A 12,499-nucleotide genomic window follows, 5' to 3' on the forward strand; every position below is an offset into this window, starting at 1 on the left:
GAGAGAGAGGGACACCTGGGTGGCTCAGTCAGTTGAGCAGCTGCCTTTGGCCCGGGTCATGATCCCAGGGTCCTGGAATCGAGAACCGCATCGGGCTCCTTGCTCACCAGGGAGCCTGCTTCTCCCTCTCTCTCCCTCTGCTTGTGCTTTCTCTGTCAAATAAATAAAAAAAATCTTTAAAAAATAAAATAAAATAAAAAATATATAGAGAATTGAGAAAAAATCAAATCAGTAAGAAATAAAACAGCCCAATGGGCAATTTATAGAAATGAAAATCTATTAGCTGATGAATTTAACAAAAGATACTCAGTGTTATTCATTAGTAGGGAAATAACAAGCCACAGTTCTGTACAAGTCACACTTGTTAGAGTAGGGAAAAAACTGAAAATCATTTTAAAGTGTTCACAGATGAATACAGTCACTTTGGTGAGTAATTAGACAATAATGTTGAAGATGTTCATATACCTATTCCTCAGGAATTTTACTTCTTGGTATATACCCCACAGAAATTACCAGATGTACACAAGGACTCATTTTTAAGAATGTTTATTTTTTGTATTGGTTTTAATAGTGAATAATAAGAAACAAATGAAATAAGCCTAAACAAAACAAGTATGTTACCACAATTTATTTGGTCAGTGGATTTGAATAGTAATATATATACAGCAGTTAAAATTAATGAAGTAATACTAAATGTATTAACGTGAATCAGCCTCAAAAATGGTAGTAACAGTATGACATCATTTAATAATTTTTTTAAATATGCGAAATGAAATTATTGTTCATACTAAATACGTATATAATAAAATTATACCATTTGGAAATACCAAACATCAAATTCAAGGTAAGAGAGAAAAGGTCTTTAGATTAAGGAAAAATACACAGGAGTAACTATTAGGGCTTCTAGTTTTTTTGTTTTTTTTTTAAAGATTTTTTATTTATTTATTCATGAGAGACAGAGAGAGAGAGAGAGGCAGAGGGAGAAGCAGGCTCCCGAGGAGCAGGGAGCCCGATGTGGGACTTGATCCCAGGACCCTGGGATCATGACCTGAGCTGAAGGCAGACGCTTAACCATCTGAGCCACCCAGGTGCCCTAGGGCTTCTAGTTTTGACATTAGGTGATCCAGACCACCATTCGAGGGATAACAATTAGAAAAGTTGGCTACAATATTCTTTAAAATCTTGAAGGCATCTGAGAGCTAAAAGACAGTAAAGGATTACTAAGGTTAAGATCTTTGAAAAGGTAGAAATCCAAAGAAAAGTGACACATTTAGTAAAACTTCCCTCTAACAGAGGCAACTAAAATGTCTTGAAAAACTTGTTTTTCAAAGACTTGTTGGGCTAGGGGACAGAATTTGGGAACAGTGTTTACCAAAAGAGTGGTGGAAGAGGCTCTAGTGAATCCTTCTATATTTTAGATTGGGACCCCAAAGAACTGCATGCTTAAACAGGGGTGAATCAGAAATTGACCTGCTCTCACAGGGACTGTGTAGAGCTCAACATCCAATAATCTCAGTCCTTGAATTTGGCTTGTTAGTAATCTGAATGTGTTAGTGCCTGCTAGGTACCTGGAAGAAGCAAACACAAATTCTTTTTTAAACTATCATATTAAAAAAAACTGTCATATTAGCCTTCAGATTATTTCTATGAACAATTTTTCAAATAAAATGTCCAGCATATAGTTAGAAATACTAAGTCACACAAAGGAAAAAGATGACCATGAATGAAAACCAGCAATAAATAAGTTTCCCACAAATGCTCCAGATACTGGCTTTTATCAGGCACAGACATCAAATAACTATACTTATTATGTTCAAGGTAACAAAGATAGGTTGAAATTTTTAACAGAGAAAAAGAGAAAGTATCAAAAGAACTAAATAGAAATCCCAGAACTGAATATATAATAAAATCCAGAACTTAATGGATTGGTTTAATAGCTGATTAGTTACAGCTGAAATAAAGAATTATGAAGTAGAAGATGGGTCTGTAGAATCCATAACGAGGCACAGAGAGACCAAAAAATGAAAAATACAAAAGGGAGGGTAAATGATGAGGAAGACTCCATAAGATCAAACTTTGCTTTAACTGGAGTCCCAAGAGGAGAGAGGAGGAAGTGGGAAGAAAGCAATACTTGAAGAGAGTGGCTGAGAAATTTTTCATAAGTACTGAGATGTTAAGCCACAGATTGAAACAATTTCCTACAAATCCCAAGCACAAATTAAAAAAAAAAAAAGGTGAAAATGTTTAGACTGGTGATAGTAAAGCTACTTACAGTAAAAGATACAAAGTAACCAGGGTGGGGAGGAGATATTAAAAAGAACAATAATTTGTCAGGTTTTTTAGGACACAAATGTCACTGTACAAAAAAGATTGGTAAATTGGACTACATTAAAATTAGCATGTTTTTCCTCAAAAGATGTCATTAAGGGAGTAAAAATGCAGATCATGTATTAGGAAAAGATAATTGCAACACAAAAATCCAATGAAGGGTTTATATCAGATTTTTTGTCAAGCTAAAAGAAATCAGTGAGAATAACTCCGTTTTTTAAATAGGCAATAAAGGTGCACCTACAGTTCATCAAAGAGGTCATCCAAATGACCAACAAACATGATGAAATTAACCAACTAGATATAAAACTATACATTAACTCCAGATTGCTAAACTTACCGGGATTTGGCAAATATGTGAAGCAAGAACTCAAGCATTGCTAGTGGGAATATAAAGTGGTGACAGCCACTTTGAAGACAAGCTCAGCTATAAAAGCTGAAGTTGGGGGTGCCTGGGTGGCTCAGTCATATAAGCACCTGAGTCTTGATCTCAGCTCAGGTCTTGATCTCAAGTTTGGGTCCTGCACTGGGCTCCACACTGGGCATGGAGCCTACTTAAAAAAAAAAAAAAACAACTGAAGTTATTTTTCTGCTATAACAAGCATTTCCATTCTTAAGTATGTACCCAACTATGATAAACCTGCATTTCTTATATACTAGGCAACAATATGCAAAAATGTTAGTAGCGTTTTTCATAACAGATGAATAAATAAAAATATTGTAAAAAACAAAACAAAACCAACCCCCCAAAACAGACTTTGGGCATAAAATAAATTCAAGTTGTTATTCTTCTGTTCATGCATTTACCCACTGAAAACATTTCTGAGAGTCTGTGATGTGCCAAGAACCATTCTAGGCACTGGGAATTTAGCAGTGAAAAAACAACAAAAAGGACAGAAAAAGGACCTGCCCTTAGGATTTTACATGTTTATGGGGTTCTTGAGATGTGAATTTTGATTTGGATTATGATTAAACAAAAGCACGGCAATTAAAATTATCAACAATCCAACTAAAAATTTTATTTTACTACAGATTTAGAGACAGGACAACATTCTCTCTTGTCCACTCTCCTCTATTAGCCATTCCAATTCAGTTGTCCTCCTCCTAAGATAAGTACTGAATTCTAGTTAAATGGTTTGCGGTTTATAAAGGAGGGCTTTGTTTTTACTTTTTATCTCCACTGTGGCAGGCGTGTGTTTAGTAGGCATACTTTAGTAGGCACTAAAGGCAGAATTTTGAGCATTCTGTGTCCTGTTATGCCGTATCCAGAAGTTTCAGTGTTGCCACTGCTCAAGTGCTTTAAATGCAAACCATGCAAAGAATGGGAGGATTGAGTACAGGAAGAGACACTAAGAGAATGAAGGAGACACACTTAAATCTCATCAGGAATAAGCCTCGAAGTACCGATCAGGAAAGTCAGCTTTGGGCAACAGCAAGTGGCTGGAGTCAACTGGAGGAGGAGGGACATTCAACTCACCTGATGAAAGATGAAAAATGCTTTGAAGAAACATTGAGGAGAAATGACTTACCCTATCATAACTCTTTTGAATCTTGTGGGCATCTCTCAAAACTACATACCACTTGCGACGTATCTAACCAGAGATACAGTTTAATAGACCTGTTTGTAGTACATTCAGAGTATGTATGTTTGTTCAGCTTTAACAGGTGATTTCGCTAAGGTCAGGACATAACTACTGATGGAGTATAGTATGTCACCATGGACTCGTGAGTGACAGTTGGACAATTGATTTATTACTGTTCACTTCACATGTTAGAGTTAACGTGGAGGTGCCACTACATTTACACTAGTCATTCCAAATATTTTACCTCATACTGAAACATGCTTCAGGAGCAAAATGGCTCATGGGCCATGAGTTCCCACTAGCATTGTTTATGTTCTGAGACAGCTTTGAAAATCTGTAGCACCCTGAGCAAGGCCAGGGCTGGTCCCTTCATATTCGAGTCTCTTATCTGACTACCATAATTAACGCACAGCTGGCAGCCCTTGCTGATTCTCTGGGAGTTTGATCATTTTAGGGATAAGAAGGATTTACCCTCAACACCCGCAAATACATCAGCAGTACAGGCCCTGTCGCTTAAAATGAATACCTGATGCTGACAACATTCGTATCCAAGATTGCTGGGTGACCGGTATGTGGACAGGTCTCATCCCAAATGAGAAGATGCACTGTTAGTTTACACTGTGATATGTTACACTGTTAGTTTACAGCTTTGTAAAAATGAAAAGCCAGGTTCTCTCCCGTGTATTTAGCTTACCGAACAGCCTTACTGAAATATTCCCCCTGACTCCCTTTCTCCCTGAGAAGCCATCTCAGACAACCCATTTAAAACATGTCTTAGTTTTGTTTGTGGACTACTGCTTAATGAAAATTAAAGTTCTCACTGTTGCTCATCCCCCCCCTTTTTTTTGCTATTATCCATGATCACACTTGCAAACATCTACCTTGTTAATTATTATGGACTATATGTTTGTGTCCCCCACCCCCAATTCATATGTTGAAGCCCTAACCCTCAGTCTGCTGGTATCAGTACGTGGGGCCTTGGAAAGGTAAGGTTTAGATGAGGTCATAAGGCCTCCATGGAGAGATTAGTGCCTTTATAAGAAAAGGAAGAGACACTAGAGCTTCCTCTGTCCACCACTTGAGGATACAGGAGAAAGCTGTAAATCAAGAAAAGGGTGCCCACCAAGAACGGAATCTGCTGACACCTTAGTCTTGGACTGAGAGACTGTGAGAAATAAATGTCTTGTTGTTTAAGCCACCATTCTATGTTAGTTATTATAGCAGCCCTAGCAGACCAAAACATCCACTCATCATGTCTTTTCTAACTAAAACAGTTTCACTGGGTCTCCTGACTAGTCAATGTCCAGCAGACAACACAGGCTGACTTAATGATTCATAAGCCTGTTGAATTTATCATCTCAAGAACAAAAAAGTTACCATGCATCACCATTTTCAGAGAATATGTTCTCATTGGCCTGTTTCCATATTTCCACCACCCTCTTAACCATCCCCATGGGCATTAAAACCATGTTCAAAAACAAGTTCTTAGAAGGTTATGTAGCTAGGCATTCATTCATTTGAAGATATGTGTACTTGCAGATCTGTGGCCGTTCTGCTGATTATTTAGTTTTAATATTTCCATTTGATTATATCTAAAAAGCCTGTGTACAATCATGTTTTTTATGACTTGTACATGTGAAATCTCCCATGATCATTATTTTGAGATAGCAAATATTCATATTTCTTGCCATTTGTGTGGTTTTCTACCTAATTGCTTGGTGAGCTGACTTGGTTTATATACTTTTTTTGACACCCATGTTATTACAATTTAGATTACTCTTAATTTTTAATCATAAACATGTCAAATGCAGCTCTAAGTATATAAATATAGCTATATTAGTTTACTAGGCTCTTGTCGATGTGCCAGTCACTATCATTTGCATTACTTAAACTAATCTCATGTAATTTCCAACAGTCCTAAAAGATAGACGTATCATCCCCATTTTAGAAAGAAACAGGTGTTTGGTGAAACTAAGTAACTTGGCCAAAGTCACCTAGCAGAGCAGGGATTAGTTCCTGTTTCAACAGCTATTTTATAATGTCCCTCAGTCTACAATCACTGGAATGTCTCCTTTTGCAGATGAAGGGACTGAAGCCCAATGTTCATTGTTTCAAATATCCCATTCTTCTTCTCCGTGATTTACAAAGTGCTTCCACTAAACCTATTTCATTGGATACTCAAAGCTGTACTCTAGGTTAGACTTGGGTATTGTGTCTCCCTTGTTTTGGAGGATGAAACTGAAACTTGTGTTAAAAGAATTGCCTTTGTTTAAAAGTAAGTAAGCTTGTCTTCCATTCCTTAATCCAACACTTTGAACATAGCCTTCCCTATATAAAAGGTCTAAAAGGCATAGCTTTTTACATCCTTTGTGTAGGAAAAGGTCTCCCTTGCCTTTTGTCATTTCTACTTGTTTTCTGTAAAGCAAACTCTCATAAGTTGTATTTATTTAATCTTTTTGATTCATTTTCATTCTGGTCCCTCTTACTATGAAAGCGTGGCTTGGATTTTCATACTGTTGTCCACATTCTTTCCATTTTCTGCACATTACAATCCATAATACAAGAAACATCTCTTTAGGGCTGATAGATTGTGGCTCAGCCGATTTTTGTCTCACCAATTATGTCCATAATATTAATGTAGATGATGCTGGTAAATATGCCAAGAAGCCAGATAGAGCTTTTTGGCTGATTTACTTGTGTTCCTGTAAAGCAGCAAATTGGAAACAATTTCTGGGGGGTTTTTTCCTGCTGATTTTTAAGAGTTTTAGTTCTGGAACCTAATACCATGTTGTTGGTCTATTATATACCACCTTGCTCATGGATATGCTTTCTAGTTCTCTTTTGTAGTATGTTGTTGTATGTTCTGGGTCCTAAATAGAGCCCACTTTTGGCTTTTCCTTTGGAAAGCCTTTGCTTTCATGTAGCATTTCTTTTCCTGAAGGCTGACTTAAATGCCTGCCTTCCTGTGCAGTCATGGAGTAGGCCTGACTATAAAATTATCTATAGTCACTTGAATTTGTTTGGCTTGAATTTGGAGATAAGGACATGTTAGCTTTTTTATGCTTGTTGAAAAAAATACTTGGTGATCTTACCCTCTTCCTGAGTTAATATTTCCAGCTGAAAACAATGTGTAATGAAACACTTGCTCTCTTGGTTGATTAGAACTGGACTTTTTGGGGCACTTAGATGACTTGGTCAGTGGAGTGAGCGACTGTTGATCTCAGGGTTGTGAGTTCGAGCCCCATGTTGGGTGTAGAAATTCCCTAAAAACAAAACAAAAAATCTGGACTGTTAAATGGTCTTTCATGTGTCGTAGGGAATCAGTTGGAGAGGGTGTCCCATCAGTTCTAGCACAAATCCAGTATAGCATCATAGTCCTCAGTTCTCAAGAAGTTTCTTTAACCATTCAACCTTAATCAGCAGCTGTCCAAGTTCATTCTGGTTGATAAAATTAACTCTTTTGTGAGTGTAAATACATTGCATTCTATTTTTTACCAAGTTGTCCCATTAAACCTAGGGCAAAAGACCATGCCTTTCAGAACTTTGGGACCACTTTGTGATTCCAGAAAAACCATTTTGCTGTGTTACACAGTAGCTGTTCAAAATGGTACTTAGGGGGATTGCATCTGTAAAATGGTTAATTTTAGTCAATCAGTGCAGCAGTCCACTTTCTTATGTCTCTTTGTTTGGTTATACATAACCTTGAAGATACGAGCTATTGATGTTACTAGAAAGCAGTTCTGAGACTCGAACTGAAACCTTGTAAGCATCTTGCCTCCACATGGTCTACCCCCTCCAGTCTGGGTCTTCCCGTGTATCAAAAGAATGTTTCTTAGGTGGCCATTTTTTAGACTGAACTTTTGGAAAACTAGTATTTTCTTTGGGCACATAAGAAGTAATCAATAAACATAGTGCATTGATAGTGAAGGTAAGTACCAGCATCACGGTGTTAATGACATTCCCCTGAGGACAAGATATCTCAAAAATCCTCAAATTTGTCCTCCCCACCGTCTGCTTTTTTCTAGAAAAGGATCCCACCCACAACAGTTTTCCTATGGCCATGCTTTATGTCATTTCTATCTGTTCCTTTAAACCAAAGTACCTACAACAGTAGTAAGAAAAAGGTAAAACCCTGTAGAGTTACAAAGGTCTTATTAGATAAGGGCAGAGTTGTAGTTGTTATAATAAGACATGGATTTCAAAGTCAGCTAGAGACACAACCAACTATAAAGATAGAGTACATTTGTATGAGAGGAATGTATATCTTTTCTGTATAAAATTGTAGAACTCTCACCACTAAAACATGAACTGCCTGAAGCTAAATTGTGTACCTCTTGTAGAAGCTTACCTGTAGTTCATTCAGCATTAGCTGTTCAATAAAGAAAATAGGTATTTTGAGAGAATCATTGAATGTTGTAAGTAATCTTGATGCTTTTGCATTTTCCTGTATGGATGCAGCTGAAAGTACCCATGGCAGACAAACCTGGTAACACAGTGAATTTCCGGAAGCTGCTACTGAACCGCTGCCAGAAGGAGTTTGAAAAAGATAAAGCAGATGATGATGTCTTTGAGAAGAAGCAGAAAGAACTCGAGGCTGCCAGTGCTGTGAGTATTTGCACAGAAAGGCAGTGTGCTTGTGCTCTCTGAGTGTTATCAAACAGAATTTTCATGAAGCCGGTTATATATCCCTGCTACTTCAGTAGATGACTGTGGCCCTTTTATCATGGGGAGACATTATATTGAAGTTCAGAGAAATGCTTTATTCCTTTTAGTGCCGCCTGTTAGAGCAACTCAACCTTCTAAGACAGGAATTCAGAGCCCAGATTTCAGAGGTCACTGAGTTCCAGAAATCTCCTGAAATGGATGCAAAGTTTTGGGTGTAGTTCAGTTTTCTGAGGAGTAGGTCTACAGTTGCTGTCAGATTCTCAGAGTATCCCTGACTCCCGCACGGGATAAGACCATGAGTCAGAGTGTATGTTCTTAGCATCTCATGTGCAGTACGGTTGTCTTCATCAAGCTCCTATTCCTCTTCCTTATATAACAGCCAGAGGAGAGGACGAGGCTTCATGATGAACTAGAAGAAGCTAAGGACAAAGCCCGGCGGAGATCCATTGGTAACATCAAGTTTATTGGGGAACTCTTCAAACTTAAGATGCTGACGGAAGCCATCATGCACGACTGTGTGGTGAAGCTGCTGAAGAACCATGATGAGGAGTCCCTGGAATGCCTGTGCCGCCTGCTCACCACCATCGGCAGAGACCTGGACTTCGAGAAGGCAAAGGTGAGCACCCCAGTCTCAGAAGCAGCCAGCATGGCCTCTGTCAGTCACAAAAGAACTAGAACCATGAATAGGAGTGTTCCATCTCACCCTGGCAGTCTAGGCTGCTGCTTTGTCTTCTTTTGCCCTTTTCATTGTCAATGTTTGGCTGTTGAGCTCCTTACCACCTTTCCATCATGGTAAGAAGTGAAGAGGGTCCCAAATTATATAAAGGCCACCTTGTGAATTGTTCAGATTATTTGTCCCTTTTCCTTTTTCTGCATGACCATTTCACAGGTCATTTTTATGTATAGCAAATTGTTGGCAGAAATAGAATAGCTACTGTGGGCGAGGACTGAGGGTGTTACAGAAGCGAAGACCCAATAGTTTTCTTAAGTTTATGCTCGAATTAACCACAGGGCTATCTAACTATAATATAAGAAATCATTAACAATATTATGATTCAAACATAACATGGTGCTCTCCAAATAAGGGGTAGGAAAATTAGAAATACTTCAAAGAAGTAATATCAGAAATGTTTCATAACGTCTGAGTCAGCTGGGATTATGTTTGTGACAAAAAAAATCCCAAATATGGTGGTTTATGCAAGATTAAGGTTTATTTCTCACTCATGTAAATAAAGTTCAGAGGTAAGAAATCTGAGGCTGGTTTGGTGGTCACAGGTAATAAACAGTCCAGTTCCTCCAGCTTAACATTCTGTCATCCCCAAGGTATAGCCCTTCTCCTTACATTCTCAGCAGAGAAGGTTGGAAAGGGGCAAAGGACATGGCCACCTCTCTCTTAAGGAAGGTTCCAGGGGCTGTAGCACGACACTTTCATTTGCATTCTGTTTGCCTGTCACATGACTAGAGCCCTTGGCATACATAATCTTTTTTGGGGGCATCATATGCTCAATTAAAAATTCAACCTCAGGCGCCTGGGTGGCTCAGTCGTTAAGCGTCTGCCTTCAGCTCAGGTCATGATCCCAGGGTCCTGGGATCGAGTCCCACGTCAGGCTCCCCACTCAGTGGGGAGTCTGTTCGCTCTGCTTCTGCCTGTCGCTCTGCCTACTTGTGCTCTCTCTCTGTCAAATAAATAAAATCTTAAAAAAAAATATACAACCTCATTATCTTTTGGCTATAAGTTGTATTCCTAGGCCATTTAAAAGTTTTATATGGTAAAATTATACTAGAATTCCTCAGCCAGGAATACTGAATGGTTTTGTCTCTTGCAGCCACGTATGGACCAGTATTTTAATCAGATGGAGAAAATCGTGAAAGAACGAAAAACCTCATCTAGGATTCGATTCATGCTTCAGGATGTGATAGACCTAAGGCTGGTAAGTAGAAAAATGTAAGGCAACTACTCCAGTCTTTTTTAAGGAATTGGATTGGGGAGGATGTCCTAGTATGTACATGTGTAAAAACTTGATGCTGCAGGAAGGACTTCCAGAACTGAATTGATGCACTTCCATGACAGCTGTGTGAAAGGATACAAAGCATATGTACGTGCCTCTTATATTTCTTCTCTCTGTGCTAATTATGAAACCACATTGCATTTTTTAAATCACCCATTCTGAATTCAAACTGTGGTCATTTAAATTTAGTTTTAAGGTGCTAAATAATCAGGAGTCCTCATTTTCAAAATGATTATAATTAACTTGCCTGAGGGGCACCTGGGTGGCTCAGTCGTTGAACGTCTGCCTTCGGCTCAGGTCATGATCCCAGGGTCCTGGGATCGGGCTCCCTGCTCGGCAGGAAGCCTGCTTCTCCCTCTCTCACTCCCCCTGCTTGTGTTCCCTCTCTCGCTGTCTCTCTCTCTGTCAAATAAATAAATAAAATCTTAAAAAAAAAAAATTAACTTGCCTGAGCCTTACATATTTATTCTCTAAAATGGGGAGATTGCCTACTTTGAACATGTGTTATAAAGCTTCAGTGAGGTGATTATGTAAAATGCCCAGCTCATAGGAGATGTTGGTATTTCTTCTCTGTTGTTTTTCCTGTATATCCTCCTGTTCTGCTGCTGTTGCTTCTCATTTCTCATAACAGGCGCAGTGTTTACTACTCCCAACTCTTTTCTCTCTTCTTATTTACTACAGCTGACCCTAAACTAGAGAAAGAGAATGCAGGTCCTAGGTCTTCCCTGCCCTGTATCAAGACCACATAGCACTGATGATGGTTCTTTATCTTGCTAAAGGTTAAGTGTGACCTCACTATTCTTATTACCAAAGCCACTACCAGGTGATCAGAATTTGTGTGCTGATTTGAACCTATTTGCCATCCTTGCCTCTAACAAATGTAAATAAATGTAAAAAACTTCTTCGCCCATGCCCTCAATTACTTGTACTTCTATCAGGTGTTGGGATTATGGCTGGGAAGGAAGGGGAGAAGTATAATTGTAATGAGACAACTTGCCTTGTCCTTAATAGGATAACCAAAGGGCAGAGAGGTGGCACTTTGTGCAGGATATCAGAACCATGATATGGGAGGAAGAAAAATGCTAGTCATTCTCGATTTAGAGCCCCCACGGAATGTGATATGAATTAGGTACCAATATCCCAGATTAAGCAAGGCCAAAGAATTCTGAGCTTTCTTGATTCCTATCCTGGCTCCTCCTCACAAATATACAAGATGATTTTTTAAAAATACATTCGGATCAGTCTTTCACTCTTTTTATTCGTTGGCTATTGGAATACCCAGTATACAGTAGTTCAAGGTTGATTGAGACAAATTTTAAATTTTTTTAAAGATTTATTTGAGAGAGAGAGCACACGGGGATAAGGGGCAGAGGGAGAGGGAAAGAGAATCTCAAGCAGACTCCCCGCTGAGCAGAGACTGATGTGGGGCTCGAACTTACAAACAATCTCTAAAAACTGAGATCATGACCCAAGCTGAAATCAAGTGTCTGATGCTTAACCAACTGAGCCACTCAGGTGCCCCAAGACTAATTCTTTGTCTCTAATCCCAAACTGCACTTGGTGCCATCTGTAAGACAAATGAAAAAAGTACTGTAGTACATATTTTAAATATATTTTACACTTTTCCAGCAGTGAGAAGTATAAAATAGATTTTCAAAATTTTGTTATGTTCATTTTTTGTTTTCTAGCTGATAATGTTGTTTTCTCCTTTTGTAGTGCAATTGGGTATCTCGAAGAGCAGATCAAGGGCCTAAAACTATTGAACAGATTCACAAAGAGGCTAAAATAGAAGAACAAGAAGAGCAAAGGAAGGTCCAGCAGCTCATGACCAAAGAGAAGAGAAGAACAGGTGAGGGGTGGAGTCCCCTGGGATGTTAGGAAAACTAGGGAGATGAAGGACAGATGTTTAAGAAT

At 38.7% G+C, this 12,499-nt stretch overlaps 1 protein-coding gene across 13 annotated transcripts in view; it reads left to right on the plus strand.

Annotated features, from left to right (window-relative positions):
* The window catches only part of EIF4G3 (eukaryotic translation initiation factor 4 gamma 3), a 336,241-nt gene that overhangs the window by 280,146 nt on the left and 43,596 nt on the right, over positions 1 to 12,499 (plus strand). For all 13 annotated transcript variants that reach the window (XM_088022577.1, XM_088022578.1, XM_028090799.2 and 10 more), the window contains 4 exons: positions 8,370 to 8,516; positions 8,956 to 9,192; positions 10,403 to 10,507; positions 12,302 to 12,434. In XM_088022577.1, the coding sequence (XP_087878703.1) occupies positions 8,370 to 8,516; positions 8,956 to 9,192; positions 10,403 to 10,507; positions 12,302 to 12,434 (622 nt within the window). The remainder of the gene's footprint in view (positions 1 to 8,369; positions 8,517 to 8,955; positions 9,193 to 10,402; positions 10,508 to 12,301; positions 12,435 to 12,499) is intronic.

The sequence above is a fragment of the Eumetopias jubatus genome, unplaced genomic scaffold (genome assembly GCF_037043125.1).
Source record: "Eumetopias jubatus isolate StellerSeaLion01/CBP00866 unplaced genomic scaffold, mEumJub1_p1.0 scaffold_4, whole genome shotgun sequence".
Taxonomy (NCBI): domain Eukaryota; kingdom Metazoa; phylum Chordata; class Mammalia; order Carnivora; family Otariidae; genus Eumetopias; species Eumetopias jubatus.